This window comes from Betta splendens, chromosome 8 (genome assembly GCF_900634795.4).
Source record: "Betta splendens chromosome 8, fBetSpl5.4, whole genome shotgun sequence".
NCBI lineage: Eukaryota > Metazoa > Chordata > Actinopteri > Anabantiformes > Osphronemidae > Betta > Betta splendens.
Window position 1 is genome coordinate 3,352,958 of NC_040888.2, and position 17,894 is coordinate 3,370,851.

The 17,894-nt window shown below is 39.9% G+C and overlaps 1 long non-coding RNA gene and 6 gene segments (V, D, J or C); 6 read left to right on the forward strand and 1 right to left on the reverse strand.

Annotated features, from left to right (window-relative positions):
* Positions 1–779: 779 nt before the first annotated feature.
* Positions 780–1,430, forward strand: LOC114850584 (Ig heavy chain V region 914-like). The segment is given in 2 exon segments: positions 780–917; positions 1,000–1,430. Coding segments are annotated over 2 exon segments (552 nt in total).
* Positions 1,431–2,970: 1,540 nt separating this feature from the next.
* On the forward strand, positions 2,971–3,894 carry LOC114860858 (immunoglobulin heavy variable 3-23-like). The segment is given in 2 exon segments: positions 2,971–3,313; positions 3,402–3,894. Coding segments are annotated over 2 exon segments (363 nt in total).
* Positions 3,895–4,560: 666 nt separating this feature from the next.
* On the forward strand, positions 4,561–5,217 carry LOC121202408 (Ig heavy chain V region 914-like). The segment is given in 2 exon segments: positions 4,561–4,711; positions 4,822–5,217. Coding segments are annotated over 2 exon segments (375 nt in total).
* A 908-nt stretch (positions 5,218–6,125) lies between these two features.
* Positions 6,126–6,948, forward strand: LOC114860889 (immunoglobulin heavy variable 3-33-like). The segment is given in 2 exon segments: positions 6,126–6,236; positions 6,334–6,948. Coding segments are annotated over 2 exon segments (375 nt in total).
* A 3,993-nt stretch (positions 6,949–10,941) lies between these two features.
* Positions 10,942–11,383, forward strand: LOC114850544 (Ig heavy chain V region 5A-like). The segment is given in 2 exon segments: positions 10,942–10,994; positions 11,076–11,383. Coding segments are annotated over 2 exon segments (348 nt in total).
* Positions 11,384–11,828: 445 nt separating this feature from the next.
* Positions 11,829–12,471, forward strand: LOC114850535 (Ig heavy chain V region 914-like). The segment is given in 2 exon segments: positions 11,829–11,947; positions 12,043–12,471. Coding segments are annotated over 2 exon segments (363 nt in total).
* A 2,589-nt stretch (positions 12,472–15,060) lies between these two features.
* LOC114860867 (uncharacterized) lies at positions 15,061–17,884 on the reverse strand. Its single transcript, XR_008695435.1, has 4 exons — positions 17,728–17,884; positions 16,710–17,641; positions 15,832–16,631; positions 15,061–15,749 (listed from the first exon to the last, which is right to left on the reverse strand). It is a non-coding gene; the product is annotated as an uncharacterized LOC114860867 (long non-coding RNA).
* Positions 17,885–17,894: the final 10 nt, after the last annotated feature.

Genomic DNA, 17,894 nt, shown 5'->3' on the forward strand with positions numbered 1-17,894 from the left:
GAATCATCACAAAGCTTTCCACACTGTCTCATTAGTAACATGGATCCACCAGAGGAGGAGCCCTCAGACCAGGAATGAGAGCAGTTCTCAGTATAGTTCAAAAACAATCTGGAACTCAACATCTTTTTTGTTTGAGTGCAGTCATTTCTCAGTCTCAGCTCTGAAGCAGCTGTCACATAAATATGCTCAGTAAAACTATTTTCATGCAAACTAAGCTCACACTGTATCATGTGTGTCTATGAGGATCCAGTCAGACCAGCGTTGAGTGACACTTGATGCCATTTGTCAAATCATTTCCAGCTGATTATTGCTCTGAGCTGTTCACATCCAGGTCCCATTCATCTCCTACCCTCAATGCAAAATCCTGTCTCTTTCACCTCTACAGCTTAGTTCATCATTACAGCATTAAAGCAGACAGTGTCTGTAGCTGCTGTGTCAATGATCAAATGTTAAATCATGTGTTGTTGAAGTTAGACGTCCAAATCTTGTCACTTTTAAAGAAGACATCTAAAACGAAATTACAGTAAAAAATGTAAAAAACTTAGGGCAGCATTTAATGAACTAGTCCCAGCTGAGGTAGAAGTGTCTCCATCAGCACAGTGATGTTCTTCATGTTTCACCACGTTGTGTCTGCATTGCTTTGCCTCCAGCTTAAGGGGGAGTGAAATCCAATGAATAAAATATATTAAACTAGTGAAAGGAGTAACTTACAAACTCTAAATATTCATTGTTTTAATTAATCCAATGGTGAAATAGTGAGTGTGATCTAATTTAAATCCACGCTGAGGAGGAGTTTATGCAAAACTCCACTTGTACTCGTCTACACAAAGGACGACAGACAACAGTGGAGACGCAGCGTAACACGATGGACTACAGCACAGGACTGAGACTCCTGCTTCTGACTGTCTGCTGGGCAGGTGCAGAGCTTCACCAGTCTCACCTTAGGATTTAACCTATGCTGCACTGTAACATTTGTCATTCATGTCTTTATCACGACAGGTGTTGACAGTCAGATGCTGACAGAGTCTGAACCAGCGCTCAAAAGACCTGGAGAATCACACAGACTGACCTGTACGACCTCTGGGCTGTCATTTAGTAGCTATTATATGGCCTGGATCAGACAGGCTCCTGGAAAAGGCCTGGAGTGGATCGCTAGCATGCATCCAAGCAGCAGCAGCAACATCTACTACTCTGAGTCAGTTAAAGGCCGATTCATCATCTCCAGAGACAACGGCAGAGAGCAGGTGTTTCTGCAGATGAACAGCCTGAAAACAGACGACTCTGCAGTTTATTACTGTGCCAGAGACACAGTGACACAAGAGACACAGACGCTGTACAAAAACTCCCACATCAGAGCCAGTAGAAAGGCTGCTGTTTATAATTCACACCCACAGAAACAAACTGCTTCAACACAAACTCCAACAACCTGAAGTCTCAGTTAAGTAACATGGATCCACCAGAGGAGGAGCCTCAGACCAGGAATGAGTTAAACCAGTCAACAAACATATTTGTCAGTGGTAGTTTATTTAGATAGAAGATAGATAGAATGCCTTTATTAGTCCCACAGCGGGGAAATTCCCATCAGCAGCCAGGTTACCCGGCGCTAGTCCGACAGTGGAAGCAATTGCAGTACAAACAATAAAAAACACGCACATACAGTGGCACACAGTACAAGTGGAAACCTTGCTGGAATTTTTTTCTTGGGTTCATCAGGACAGATAGATAAGGTCGGAGAGCAGACAGTGAGACTGTACGGTGGGGTGGGGGGGGTGGGGGTGTATCTGCATCAGTGTAGTGAAGTATGTTTATAGTATGACCGAGGCCGACCAAGATGTTTACAGGTCAGTCCAACAGTTGTCCTTGAAGGGAGCCACAATAAGGGGAAGAGGATAGATAGAGGCACAGCTGCTGAGCTAGATTGGACCCGGTAAGGGAGGGGTGAGGGAGAAGGGACAGAGTAATACACAGCCAATTCTAATACATTTAACAATCCATGACTAATTTGTCTAGATCAATACTCCAATCGGTCAGAACTCGGGGCTTCAACGCCTCTTGTGGGACCGTTGGTCACCCGTGACATCTCCTCAAGCCTGTCAGACAAGGCTGTCACCATAGTAACCAAGTGTTCAGTCTGTCTGCAGATGTTATCCCTCAGTCCCTTGTCTTCCTCCGTACGGGCTGAGATGTTACTGATCAGTCCCTCAATCCGGGCATCCTCTGGTGTAATTCCGTCAGACGAGTAACCATGGCCCCCGTCGGCGTTTGCAGCCGATCTTTCCAATCTTCCGATAAAGCAGGGCACCACCAAAGCCAATCATGATTAGCCCTGTTATCAAAGTCCAAAATATGAATAGATCCTCTGCATCCTCGATGGACACAGGCTCCAGACTCACGGGGCACCAGGAATCCCACGCGTCCAGCACGTAGCCGGAGGCAGGAGTCCCCAAGGGGCAGTGGTTCTCCCGGAGATTCTGTCCTTTGTGAAAACATTTTGTCCAAGGCGCTGAGTGACCAGTTGATTAGCTCCATGTTCAAAAATGTTATTCCAGAATAGCAGATCAGGGTGCTCAGTAAACAATTACTGATTTCTATGAAATCAGTTCATAATATTAATAATACTTTTGAATAAAATCCAGTTGAATGAGTGAAGGTGTCAAAAGACAAACAGTTCTCTCACATTTGTCACTTACTTGTGTTTTTCTGATCTTTGTTAAATTATTATGTCAATATGTGAAAGAAGAGGAAATGCCACTTAGTTTTAGCTATGAATAAAAATACAGGAAAAACGTATCTTTTGGCTCATGACGACCTTCAGGGGTCATTCTCTTGTTCAGTGACACAAAATATATATATATATATATATATATATATATATATATATATATATATATATATATATATATATATATATATATATATATATATATATATATATATATATATATATATTTTTTTTATTAATTTTAAATAACGGCTGCAGATAAAGATGCTGACAGAGCAAAGTAAATGACACAGATTTGAATTAAAGGGTTGAGGTTGGACCTGTTTACTTTAAACTTGTGTTTTTTTCCACTAAACATGTTTTACAAAAACCTACAGTTAAACCAGGAGAATGTATTAAATGTTGCATTCAACCATATATTTTGTGTGATGTAATGCAAAGCTGAGTCTTCTACTGGACCACGTTATGCAAAGTCAGTGATGTTCACTACAGCTCATCTATAAAAGCTCCACATCAGACTGAGGAGGTCACAGAACATGAGAGTCACCATGTTTCCTGCAGCTCTGCTGCTGCTGTTGGCAGCTGGATCCAGTGAGTCTCTGCTTGTTTGGTGATCAGCTGATCTACTGTTTTACTATGACCTAATCATTTGTCACAAACCATTTTCTTCTGTGAACAGGTGTGAGGTGTGAACAGCTGACACAGCCAGACTCTGTGACTGTGGAGCCAGGTCAGCGTCTGACCCTCACCTGTCAGGTCTCTTATGCTCTTAACTCCTATGCATCAGCCTGGATCAGACAACCTGAAGGAAAAGGACTGGAGTGGATTTATAGAGGAGGAGTTGGATGCAGCACATACTACAAAGATTCACTAAAGAACAAGTTCAGCATCAGTTTAGATTCTTCCAGTAACACAATGACTCTAACTGGACAGAACATGCAGCCAGAGGACTCTGCTGTTTATTACTGTGCACGAGAGACACAGTGACACAAAGCATCAGTGGAGCTGAACAAAAACCCCTCAGAGCCAAACATTAGTAACATGGATCCACCAGAGGAGAAGCCTCAGACCAGGAATGAGTTAAACCAGTCAACAAATACACAATGTGTCTAAAAGTCAGTCTTAAGATAAAATAAAATTGCACCTGTTTTATTGTTACAGCAGAAACAGCTCTTTTGTATTTACTTTCACTTTGAGAAATATTAAATTATAATTATTTATTAAATAATAAATTCTTCTAATTTCCTCTCAATAAAAAAAACTTAAAACCAAACTTAAAAAACACTTTTAGTTCTGCTAAAACCACATTGTGTTGGAACAGGAGACACCACCTCCCTGATGCAAATCTTCTCTCATTTTCTAAATATAGTGAGTGTTAAAATGAATGTTAACCAAAGAACACGCTATGAGACCTGATGAATCCCTGCACTGAGCAGTGAATCTTGTGGATTCACATTCAGAAACCACTGGATGCATTGGATCATTCAGGCTTCAGGACTGGAGTGGGTTGGTTCTGCTACGTTTACTATTCTTAGTCAGTTCAAGGCTGTTTAACCACAGACTGCAGCTGTTCCTGCAGATGGACATGAATGAAAATAACAATAAAGCATAAAAACGGAAGAGTTGCTGTTTATTACTGGGCTTGAATTACTGATCAGACAAACAACAACGCAAAATATGTCACATCAGGATGAGTAGAAGGAAACCTCTTGATTATTGTATTTGCTGTGAAATAAATATAAGATGTTTTTATTTATTAGCAAAATTCACAAAAGGTAGAACTTACAATGAAAAACAATCATATGAATACACATGTTTTTATGTCTTACAGATCACAGCCTGTTGCAGGTGGAGCCACTCCCTGTCAATAGTGTCTCCATGCAAATCTCCTGCCTGCTCTTATAATCCATGAGCAGCATCAGAGTCACATCTCCAGCCTCAGGATGAAGAACACACTCACTCTGCTGCTGGCTGCTCTCTCTCTGACATGTAGGTTCTCCTGCTTGGTGCTGATGACACATGAAGGTTGAGCAGTGAAAGCAGAGCGTACAGCATCTATGTCACATTGTCCTGTGGTGTCTTATCTTTCATGTCATCAGGTTGTTCAGGTCAGAGCATGGAGTCCATTCCTTCCACTGCAGTAGTGAAGAAGCCTGGAGAGACCCTCAGTCTGTCCTGCAGAGGATCTGGGTTCACATTTAGTGACTATGGGATGAATTGGATCAGACAACCTGCAGGAAAACCCCTGGAATGGATGGGGGCTATTTGGAGCGATGCAAGTAAAACAGTTTATGCCAGCAACGTTCAAGGACGGATAGAAATCACCAGAGACAACAGCAACAGCATGACGTACCTGAAACTGTCCAACCTGAGGCCAGAGGACTCTGCTGTTTATTACTGTGCCAAATACTCACAGTGGTTAAAGTGAACTGAAAGGCTGTACAAAAACCCAACATGACGTACACACAACAGCATCTAGGGGGCGGTATGAGACAACACATAATACTAAACACGGTGAGACAATGATCACCAGCTGATGATATGGATGGATTCCTTAACAATTAAATAACAATAAAATAAATAAGAAACTGTTTTCAAAATGTAGATTTAATATTAAGTAAGTAAGTTAGTCAATGACAATTGTACGATGTCAATAGATTATTTAATTCAGTAAAAGGTCTAAATATATTGGACAAAAAACTAACTAATAAATGATGAACTAATTCTATATAATTAAAAAAAAACATATATTATGCTTTCAGAGACATGTGGGGAGATTCTATACTGTATCTCTTCAATCCAATCAATGCAAAATTAGAATTATATGGATTTACACAGAAAAGCCAACAAATCCTAAACATTGTTACAAAGACTCCGGCAGCCAGGTCAGCGTCTGACCCTCACCTGTCACGTCTCTTATGACATAATCTAGAATATACATTTAATTAATATACATAAATAACCAATTTATCATGTTGTAAGTCACTTGATTCTTAATAGTCAGTAAAGTTTGTTTATACCTTTGACATATTTATAGTATATAAAGTACTTCTCAAAGTTTAAATTAAAACTTTATCAATTTCATTTCGTATTGTCATGTTTTCTGTTGTTTTAATTCAAATGGTAAATAATTTTGCAATTGATAATTCAATATTCAGCATTCAACATTTAATTTGAAAATGCAATCTTCAAATTCATTTTCAAATTGAACGACAATATTCCATTAAATTACCAATTGACAAATGCATTGCCATTTGAATTTTGAGCCTGATAAACTTTTATAGTGATCAAATGTCTGCACCTGATTGTATGAATAGTTTTCTATATGTTATTTTTGACAGTAGTTTGTTTGACAAAGTCCAACCTTCCAGATCCTGATGCAAACTCCTGCTCTTTATATTTGTGACCTCCCACTGACTCAGAGTCACTTGTGTAGTTGAACCAGTTGTTTTCACCTTCAGTCACACGATGCTGAACAAACTCTCTGTTCTGGTGACAGTGCTCTCGTTGCCCTGTGAGTAGAACCATGCTGCAGTAGTGATGATGTCATTTGATCCAAACATGACTTATAGTTCTGTCACCTTCTAACAACTTTTCTTCTGTTTCTGTAGGTCTGAATGGTCAGGCTCTAGAATCCATTCCTTCCACTGCAGTAGTGAAGAAGCCTGGAGAGACCCTCAGTCTGTCCTGCAGAGGATCTGGGTTCACATTTAGTGACTATGGGATGCACTGGGTCAGACAACCTGCAGGAAAAGGACTGGAATGGATGGGGGTTATTTGGAGCGATGCAAGTAAAACAGTTTATGCCAGCAACGTTCAAGGATGCATAGAAATCACCAGAGACAACAGCAACAGCATGACTTACCTGAAACTGTCCAACCTGAGGCCAGAGGACTCTGCTGTGTATTACTGTGCCAAATACTCACAGTTGTTAAAGTGAACTGAGAGGATGAACAAAAACCCAACATTACGTACACACAACAGCCTCTAGGGGGCAGTATGAGACAACACATACTAAATACAACATACAACACAATACTAAACACGGTGATACAATGATCACCAGCTGATGATGTGGATGGATTCCTTTACAATCAAATAACAATAAAATAAATGAAAAATGATATTAATTCAGTAAAGGTCTAAATAATATTGGACAATAAATTAACTCATTAAAGATTATCTTAGACAATATAATAAAAAAATAAGATACTTTATGCTTTCAGAGACATTTGGGGAGATTCTATTTCTCTTCCATACAATCAATGCAAAATTAGAATTATATGGAATTACACAGAAAAGCCAACAAACCCTAAACATTGTTACAAAGACTGAAACAAATTACAAGGTCAGGTTATTATCTCTAGAGACAATGGCAGCTTTACTGTAAATAGAATAATGTCTTTGTCAACATGCTTATATGTGATTAAATAAATAAAGGTTATGTCTGACCTGCACCTGTCTGCGTCTGTCTCTATGCAAAGTGCGCCTGGTCCCAGTGTCTATAAAGAGCTGACATCACATCAGCTGCAGCAGAAGGAGAGAAGCTCCCATCAGCTTCAACACCAACCATGTTCTCTGTAGCTCTGCTGCTGCTGTTGGCTGCTGGATCCTGTGAGTCTCACTGAGACACCCACAGTATGAGACAACACACTGACTGTTCACACTAACGCAGCTTTTCTCCACAGGTGTGAAGTGTGAACAGCTGACACAGCCAGACTCTGTGACTGTGCAGCCAGGTCAGCGTCTGACCCTCACCTGTCACGTCTCTTATCTGCTCAAAGCCTCTCGCACACATTGGATCAGACAACCTGCAGGGAAAGGCCTGGAGTGGATGGGAAGTGCACATATTGGACATAGTACAAACTATAAAGAGTCACTAAAAATCAAGTTCAGCATTGACCTGGACCCCTCCAGCAAAACAGCGACTCTAAATGGACAGAATGTTCAGCCTGAGGACTCTGCTGTTTATTACTGTGCCAGAGAGCCACACACAGCGACACAAACCATGAGTGGAGCTGACCAAAAACCCCTCTGCATTTACAGCAGGAAACAAGGAGCCCTTGGGAAAGACAGTGGTAGAAAAGTGAGCAGCAGATCATACAAGTCACTAACTTTGTATCCAACTTGTGTAACTAATCGTGGGTCATTGAGGGTTTTGTGGTTTCAAATTTGTAATATGTTCCACATCTTAAGACTGTAGGAGGAAGCTGAAGATGAAACTCAAATAAGCTGAATGAAAACATTTAAATCAAAATAAAAAACACACAAAACACCATCCATCAATGTCTTCAGACAAGTGTGTGTAGCTGCTCCATCAGTACTTAGGTAAAAACATACAATCAATATTATGATCTTAAATTAACTCATTAACAACAAAAGACTTGTTTATAAGGAACGTAATATTAACGGTTAAAAGGGCCATGTTCAAAGTCTGTAGAGTGGGTTGATTATGTTGTGGGGCGTTACCTTGTGATTTATGTATGTACTTTTGTTTCTTTACATTGACTCTGCTTAGATATCTGGTTATGTGTCTCTTGGTGATGAATAAGAATAATAATAAGAATAAGAATGCCTTTTTAGTCCCACAGTGGGGAAATTGCAGCTTGTAACAGCAAGAGAACAAAAAAAGAGAAAGGAAACCATACAAACACACATCCATAAACAGAGCTCAGGGATCGATGAATATTGAACATTATGAGCTTAATGCTGGAGAGTATACAGTGAGTAAGGTACATACTGTACAACACTAAATACTAAACACAATTCAGACTGGGGGCAGTTAACAGGGTGGTTTTAGGATCTCCAACGGCTGGTGAGGAATGTCATCTGTGCCCACGTGAGTCACCGCGTGGTCACAATGGGATGAGCTCCAGTGTATTACAGGTTTCTGCTGCTATGTGGTCGACTGTGGTACCAGGAGAACACAGGGTTAATGCAGATGTTGCGTATACATCTGTGTCTATGATGAAGTCCCCAGTGATCATCATCCTAGGACCCTGGCGGTGTCGAGTATTACTATACCAGAGACACAGTGACTCAAACAATCAGTGGAACGGAACAAAATCCCAGAGTCTGAATATTCACACATGAAGCCACCAGAGGAGGGAGCTCTAAGACCACTAAGTTGAATTTGTGTCAAGGCTTGGAGAAATGAAAAATCTAAATATTATGGTTTCATACTAATTTATTAATGTAAAAATAATTTATATTCTTTGGCACTGAAGTGAGAATAAGTGATTATTATTCAGTTCTATAATGTAAATAATAATGATTCTCTGACAAATTATTTAAAAAAAACAAAACAATGCATGATAAAGTAGTTTATACTGTATATGGAAAAACTACATGCAGACAGAGGTCACAGACCAGGAATGACTTTAACAGTGTTTAAAAAACATCGAGATTTGAAACTCAAATGAACTATTTATAACTATTATATGAACGCATTTTAGTGGAACACACTCTTTGTACCAAATTCAAAACCACTGACAATAGTTTATCATGTTTAGTGCTTCATGTATAAAGACAGAAATCATCAAACTGCATCATTAACTCTGACACACTCACATAAAAACAGTGTCTGTCTGAGCGTCCACAGTGTTTAATGTCACCGTGAAGCTAGATTTCTGTCTTCCTGGTCAGGTTTCCTTTCATTCAGTAGCAGTGAAGTCTGCTGTAGCTGAATCCTCCCTGTGAGGTGGAGTCAATGCAAAATGTCCATGTTTTCTATTTATGTGCAGAGAAAACAACACGACATCAAACAGTGGACACACGGTTGAACATGACGGGCTTCAGGGCAGCGCTGATGCTTCTGACTGTCTGCTGGGCAGGTGAAGGTTTAGGTTTGCTCCAATGGAGTTTAAGCTGCTTTTAACCCTAAAATGACCTACATTAATGTTGTTTTATTTTAACAGGCGTCCACAGTCAGACTCTGACAGAATCTGAACCAGCGGTTAAAAGACCTGGAGAATCCCACAAACTGACCTGTACGACCTCTGGGCTGTCATTTAGTAGCTATTTTATGGCCTGGATCAGACAGGCTCCTGGAAAAGGCCTGGAGTGGATCGCTGCTATTTATAGTAGCCACATCTACTACTCTGAGTCAGTTAAAGGCCGGTTCACCGTCTCCAGAGACGACGGCAGAGAGCAGCTGTTTCTGCAGATGAACAGCCTGACGACTGAAGATTCTGCTGTTTATTACTGTGCACGAAACCCACAATGACTGAAGTTGGTGGAGGAGCTGAACAAGAACCTCAAATAGTACAACTTCTCTATCAGACATCTATTAAATGAAGATCATTAAATATAACACAAGATAACACTTAACAACACAATTACTAATTAAATATTGATTTTACATAATGGGGAGTGTCACAATTACTGAATACATTTAAACTGTGAAAGAAGCAGCTGTTAGCAGATAAATGTCCTGGTAACTAACTAACTAACTAACTAACAAATAAATAAATAAATAAAAATAATAATAGTACTACTACTAATAATAATAATAATAATAATGAATTAATCCTACTGGAGCAAGAGACAGAGGCATAAAAGTCTCCATTAGACAGATGTGATAACATTCTTCATGTACAAACACGTTGTCAACATTTCTCTCATCATTTTGCTCAGGCATCACTGACTTGCAGGTGATACAATAATGGGAAACATGGTATGCTGGATTTTATATGATGTAGTTATCAATCATGATACAGTGTTTAATAAAAACTTCATATAAAAAGGTAAATATCTACACATGTAGTAGATGGTAAACATGGTGTTGAAGTGATTACAGTATTTTACATTTTCACGCTAAGCTGGAAAATGACCACAGCAAATGTAATTTACCTATTAATTAATTTACCCACTATTTATTTTCAAATGGCTGTGGGAGCTGCAACCTGCACATTCACTTTTTATTTTTACTGAACTGATCATGAATGTGGTTATTTATTAAAGGTTTTGTATTAAATTAGTCTTTGTTTGTACTCACTAATGACTATACAGTAGTTCTTGATTGTACAAAGTGCACAACATATGATCAGCACGGTTACTGTAAGTGTAGTAAAACTAAACCATGACTTATACGTTTCTGTACAGACACTTTTAAATGTGCTTCATGCTGCTGATGCTGCCACATGCAAAATCAATGACCTCACTGCTCATTCAGCTATAAACACTCAGACGCTCAGAGAAGTTCACAACAGTCACTCTGCTCCACCTTTCACCATGTTTCCTGCTGCTCTGCTGCTGCTGGCAGCTGCATTTAGTGAGTTTCTATGGGTTTGATCAGTGAACATTTTAAGCTATTTTTTATACTTTTACACAGATTTCGGCCTTTTTTCACCAGGTGTGAAGTGTGAACGGCTGACACAGCCAGACTCTGTGACTGTGCAGCCAGGTCAGCGTCTGACCGTCACCTGTCAGACCTCTTATTCTGTGGGCAACCACCACACACACTGGATCAGACAACCTGCAGGGAAAGAACTGGAGTGGATCGGAGCTGCACGTGTTGGATACAACACAATCTACAAAGATTCACTGAAGAACAAGTTCGGTATCAGCTTAGACTCTTCCACAAACACAGTGAGTCTACAGGGACAGAACCTGCAGCCTGAAGACTCTGCTGTTTATTACTGTGCCAGACAGTCACAGTGACACAAAGCATCAGTGGAGCTGAACAAAAACCCCTCAGGGCCAAACATTAGTAACATGGATCCACCAGAGGAGGAGCCTCAGACCAGGAATGACTTTAACAGTGTTTAAAATCTTAAATGAACCAGAACATATTTTAGTGGAGGTATTTGATGAAGGTGATCACAGGAGGCGTTATCACACCATTCAATGGTCATTATCAGTGGTTATCACTGATATATAAAGAATAGTATACACAATTCACTTTTTAATTGCTTGTTAAAATAGAATTTGACAAAGATATGAAAACATTTAGATGGTTGTGAGTGAATACTTAAAAAATCTTCCAAAAACAATGAAAACGTTAGGGTGAAATGCTGAGGAGCAAAAACTAGACAATTGTAAAATGTTTTATATAGACTGTAAATAAAACCCAGCTTAAATCTAGTTGTAGCTGAGGAGGAGCTCATGCAAAACTCCACATCTTCTCCCTCTTATGAGTCTGATGAGGATGAGAGTGAACACAGACACAGTTTAACATGATGGGCTTCAGGACAGGACTGTTGCTCCTGACTCTCTGCTGGGCAGGTACCGTAATGTGTCCACTCATCACTATGGAACATATTTAGCTTTTTACTAGCAGCTCAATGCATGACAAACATTTTCTTTTTTCGTTTTGACAGGTGTTGATGCTCAGACTCTGACAGAATCTGAACCAGCAGTGAAAAGACCTGGAGAATCACACAAACTGACCTGTACGACCTCTGGATTCACATTCAGCAGCTACTGGATGGCCTGGATCAGACAGGCTCCTGGTAAAGGACTGGAGTGGATCGCTTACATCAACACTGGCGGTGGCAGCACCTACTACTCTGAGTCAGTTAAAGGCCGGTTCACCGTCTCCAGAGACAACAGCCAAAACCAGCTGTTTCTGCAGATGAACAGCCTGAAAACAGACGACTCTGCAGTTTATTACTGTGCCAGAGACACACAGTGACACAAGAGACACAGACGCTGTACAAAAACTCCCACATCAGAGCCAGTAGAAAGGCTGCTGTTTATAATTCACACCCACAGACACAAACTGCTTCAGCTCAACACAATTCATACCCACAGTCAGTGAGTGAAGTTGGTGGAGGAGCTTTACAAAATCCTACAACACTCATCAGATATTATTTTTGTTTTACACATTTTCTGTTAGTTTCTGTTCTCGTTTGTTGATATGTTTCTGAAAAGAATGTGAAAAGTAATTTTTTTTGAAGTAGAAAGAAAAGTAATTTCAGCTACAAACTTGATCAATATAATGACACTTCATAAGTAAACTTTATTTAATTTTTGGCTGGTGAATTGACGATTTTAAGAAACATTTCCATCAATATACAGTAAAAGATTTAAAAAAAAGTCCTGCTTAAACAATGTGTTTTAATTGTTATTTTGCTTCACATAGTAAATAATAATTTATACATGAACTGTTTCTGCTATTTTAGATGCAGCATGTTTGTAATTGTCATAGAAATATTCACATTCCTTATCAAAGCTCTTGAGGAACATTATTACTGAATATTGAACCATAGTAGAGATCAGTTTACAATACACAATGTCCTGTTATAATAAACTAATGTAATGTATCATCATGTGGTTTAAAAAGTGACAAAACCCTCCAGATGTTGATCTCACTTGATTCGATATATTTTCTCTTCCCTAATATCATCAGGTTGTTCAGGTCAGAGCATGGAGTCCATTCCTTCCACTGCAGTAGTGAAGAAGCCTGGAGAGACCCTCAGTCTGTCCTGCAGAGGATCTGGGTCCACATTTACCCACTGTTATATGCACTGGATCAGACAACCTGCAGGAAAAGGACTGGAATGGATGGGGGTTCGCTGGGCTGGTGGAGGCGTACACATTGGCAGCAGCTTTCAAGGACGGACAGAAATCACCAGGTACAACAGCAACAGCATGTTGTACCTGCAGTGTCCAACCTGAGGCCAGAGGACTCTGCTGTTTATTACCGTGCTAAAGACTCACAGTGGTTAAAGTGGACTAAGAGGATGAACAAAAACTACATAATGTTCTAATCAGTCCCAGCAGGGGGCAGCAGAGCACACGTACAGATTAGAAGAACATGAGTCTAAATGAGCAGCTGTGGTTTGAATTCCTGCTCAAGTTCCTCCTGGATGTGACTTTTGAATGATGTAACTGTACAACACACATCACTGGATGTTTTACAGTGCAAATCTGTAAAATGCTGTGGTTAATTATTAATATAAATGTTTATAGAGATCTTGTTAATATTCAGTCAATGATTATATTTTAGATACAGTAACACAAACAGCAGTTACTGTAAATGTAATTAAGATAAACCATGACTTAAGTTTCTGTACAGACACTTTTAAATGTGCTTCTTGCTGCTGATGCTGCCACATGCAAACTCAATGACCTCACTGCTCATTCAGCTATAAACACTCAGACGCTCAGAGAAGTTCACAACAGTCACTCTGCTCCACCTTTCACCATGTTTCCTGCTGCTCTGCTGCTGCTGGCAGCTGCATTTAGTGAGTTTCTATGGGTTTGATCAGTGAACATTTTAAGCTATTTTTTATACTTTTACACAGATTTCGGCCTTTTTTCACCAGGTGTGAAGTGTGAACGGCTGACACAGCCAGACTCTGTGACTGTGCAGCCAGGTCAGCGTCTGACCTGACTCTGCTGTTTATTACTGTGCACAAGAGTCACAGTGACACAAAGCATCAGTGGAGCTGAACAAAACCCTCAGAGCCTCAGTCACATGAAGCCACCAGAGGAGGAGCTCACAGTCCAGGAATGACTTTAACAGTGTTTAAAAAAAACACATCAGGATTTGAAACTCAAATGAACTATAACTAACTATAACATACAATATTTTAGTGGAGGTATTTGATGAAGGTGATCACAGGACCAATCTGTAAAACTGTTGATAGTTGGGACTTTTCGCTCACAGGTAGATTAGAAGCTGAAACCCCTTATTTAACTGGGATACAACATGAATGAATTATGCACAAGTGACAAATAATCAAGGTTTAGGTTTCAGTTTTATTAAATTCTGTATAGCTACAGTGTATACATACATATATACACACACAGATATACATAATCTGTAAAACTGTTGATATTTGGGACTTTAAATTCAGGTAGATTAGAAGGTGAAAACCTCTTAGCAGGAAACATGGAGAGAAAATCATTAACAAATGACAAATAATCAAAGTTTAGGTTTCAACTTTATTAATTTCAGTATATGTACATATATATTTTATAAATTATTTATGCACTACAGAAGTGATAGATAATCACTGTTTAGATTTTAGTTTATTCATTTCTGTGTTGTCTACAATACAGTACATATACTATTTAATTACATGTATTTCTCCATATACTAATTCTGTCATAGGATAATAATTATTATCCAGTTTTTGGAAATACTGTATGTGGTTTTATGCACAAGAATTGTTATTTTTTTGCTTCTTCGAATACAACTTGACAAAAAAAAATAAGTAAAACAAGTTAGGGTGAACTGCTGAAGAGCAAATAGTGGACAAATGTAAGATGTTTTACATGGACTGTAAATAAAACCCATAAAAACAGTGTCTAACAGGTTAAAGATTTATTAAACAGCAAAAAACAACAATCTTTCAAGTTTCGATTTACATACAATTTCCTCTAGAGAAAAAAAAAAAAACAAAAACAAACAGTTGAGTCTTTGATGGTCTTTGGTGGTACTGGGTCAAACATGTTGCCAGATTTGTCTTGGATTTATATAAATGTAATTCCTTTCCGCACTCAGATGACACGTTGAACAGTTCTGTTCAACGTGTCATCTTTAGGTTTTAGTGGTCACGATCACTAGAAACAACTAAATTTGCTCACTCATCAGCTTCAAGTCATCTCTGCCAGGTTTGCTTTCCAATGTAAACGCCGCCCTACCGAGTAAAACCGCACCACGAACAGATGAACGCTTAAAGCCGAGTATCAACTACTGTACCAATACAGAACAGGGGTGGGTTTAAGTTCCCCTGCTGGGAGGCCTCCCATCATCCTAGAAAAAGTCGACGCGTTAAATTTTACAAAGGAATTCAAACTTGGCAGAGATGTGATCATATTTAACCCTGAATCCTCACGGGTCAAACCCAGTCAACACCAATGATAATGATTCAGATAAAAATGTAGGATGGTGATGACTGCAACCACAGAACTGAAAAAAGGTACTGTAGGTCTTCATATAATTCATATATAACTATGTGGGGTGGAGAAGTTTGAAGAGGTTTTCAGTGGCCAAATATTGAACAGATCAAACTGGCAACACGTCAGGCCCAGTACCAGCTACTGGCTTCTGAAGTCCACAGATCCCTGAGCCAACCTGGGTGGGAACAAGAACACTTAAGGTTATTGTGAACAGAACCCAAAGCCTCATCACACCCAGACACTTGATTCATACTCACTTGTGTGCATAGAGTCTTGACCTGCATTACAGATGGGTTGTACTTTGATCCTGCATGGGTGGTTTGGTTGTGGCTGCTCCGCTTCCTCAGTCTTTCCTCCTCTATTGGTTGGTCCAGTCATTCCTGCATCCTCCATTGAGTGCTGATCACACTCTCCAACTGGTACCGGGCCAAACATGTCTGTTTTGTTAAGGCTTTTATTTAAGCGTATTAATATTAAGTTTGAACTTAATGTTTTATTTTTCCTCAGTCCAGGTTAACCAGTTCTGTGCAACCAGACATCCTTTAGGTTTTGGTAGTTGTGCTCACCAGTACTAGAAACAACAAAATTTACTCACTCATCAGCTTCAATTCATCTCTGCCAGGTTTGCTTTCCAATGTAAACGCCGCCCTACCGAGTAAAATCGCACCACGAACGGACGAACACTTAAAACCGAGTATCAACCAGCTACTGTACAAATACAGAGCAGGGGTGGGGTAAGTTCCCCTGCTGGGAGGCCTCCCATTATGCCTGAAAACTGAACTGTATAAACTTAAGAATACACGTTACTTTTACACAGGAATTCAAACATGGCAGAGACGAGTCAGCATTTAACCCTGAAATCCTCACGAGTTGAACCCAGTCAACCCCGATTTCAGATAAAAATCTAGGATGATGATTACAACAACTTTAGGGCTTTAAAAACTTTATGGGGGGGGGAGTTCACAATGGCCAAATTCTGAAGGTCAAATTGGCACCATGTCAGGCCCAGTACCAGCTACTGAGACTCAGCCTGAAGTCCATGAGTCCCTGAGGCAACCTGGGTAGTTACAAGAAATTTACAGTTTAAAAAACAAAAAAAAGCCTCATCACACCCAAACACTTTCTTCATACTCACCGTTCTGTGGCCAGAATCTTGACCTCAACAGATGTTTTATAGTTTGATCCTCTGCTACTTCAGTGTTTCCTTGTGGACTGGCTGGTCCCGTCGTAGCTGCATCCACCGCATCGTCCGCATGCTCCTTTGAGTGCTGATCACACTCTCCAGCTGGTACTGGGCCAAACATGTTGTCAAACTGATCGGTTTTCTAATTTCTTATATTTGGAGTCTACTAAATATCAATTTCTCTTTAGCCTAGGTTGAAACTCCAATTTTCTGTCCACACAACTACTGCACCTCAATAACCTGCCAGCTTAGGATGCAAGATTAACCATTTGAAAACTCAGATGTTCACTGAATATCTCATCTAACAGTGTCCAGCTTTGGTAGCACTGCTGTGGTGCTCTTCACTAGGATGAAACATAAACTGGGTGCTCACAGAGCTGCTTTGAGTCATCTCTGCCCGGTTTGGTCCTCTAAATACACCGACCGTCCAAATACAGCGCCACGTACGGTTGAAAGTATGATACAATCTGTGCAACAATAAACTACTGTAAAATAAACAGGGGTGAAATAGGTTCCCCTGCTGGGAGGCCTCCCATTATGCTTTGAGAATAAGATTCTAAACGCGCCACCACAAACTAAGTTATTGGAAAGTTTTGCAGAACCCAAACTTGGCAGAGACGAGTCAGCAATTAATACTGAAAGCCTGGAGTCAAAGCCATTCAAAAGTTAACTTAAAGCTTTGAGGTTTCTATAAAACTTGTAGAATTATTTTTGGTCCAAATGCTGCATTTAAAAGTATTACACATTCTTGTTCCTTAGCACCACTTGAAAGATCAAAAGTCAACATGACATGGCCAAATCTGAACAGGCCATAAGACAGCAACATGTCAGGCCTAGTACCAGCTACTGTGGGAGACAACTTGATGTCCATAGGTGCCAACCTACTGTAGGTAGGGACAAGAAGTCTACAGTCACTGTTCCTAATGTACACAACCAAAATCCATGAGTAGGACACTAATGTTGCACTCACCATTGTGTGCTCGTGTTTAAACAGTGTTACCAACAGTTTCGCGATCCTAGTGGTTCAGCGGTGGCTGCTCTGCCCCTCCAGTTTCCACCCTTGTCCTCTGGCTGGAGCATCCATGTCATTCCTTGCATCCACCGCTCACACTGGTAAAATGTCCTGTACTAGCTGGA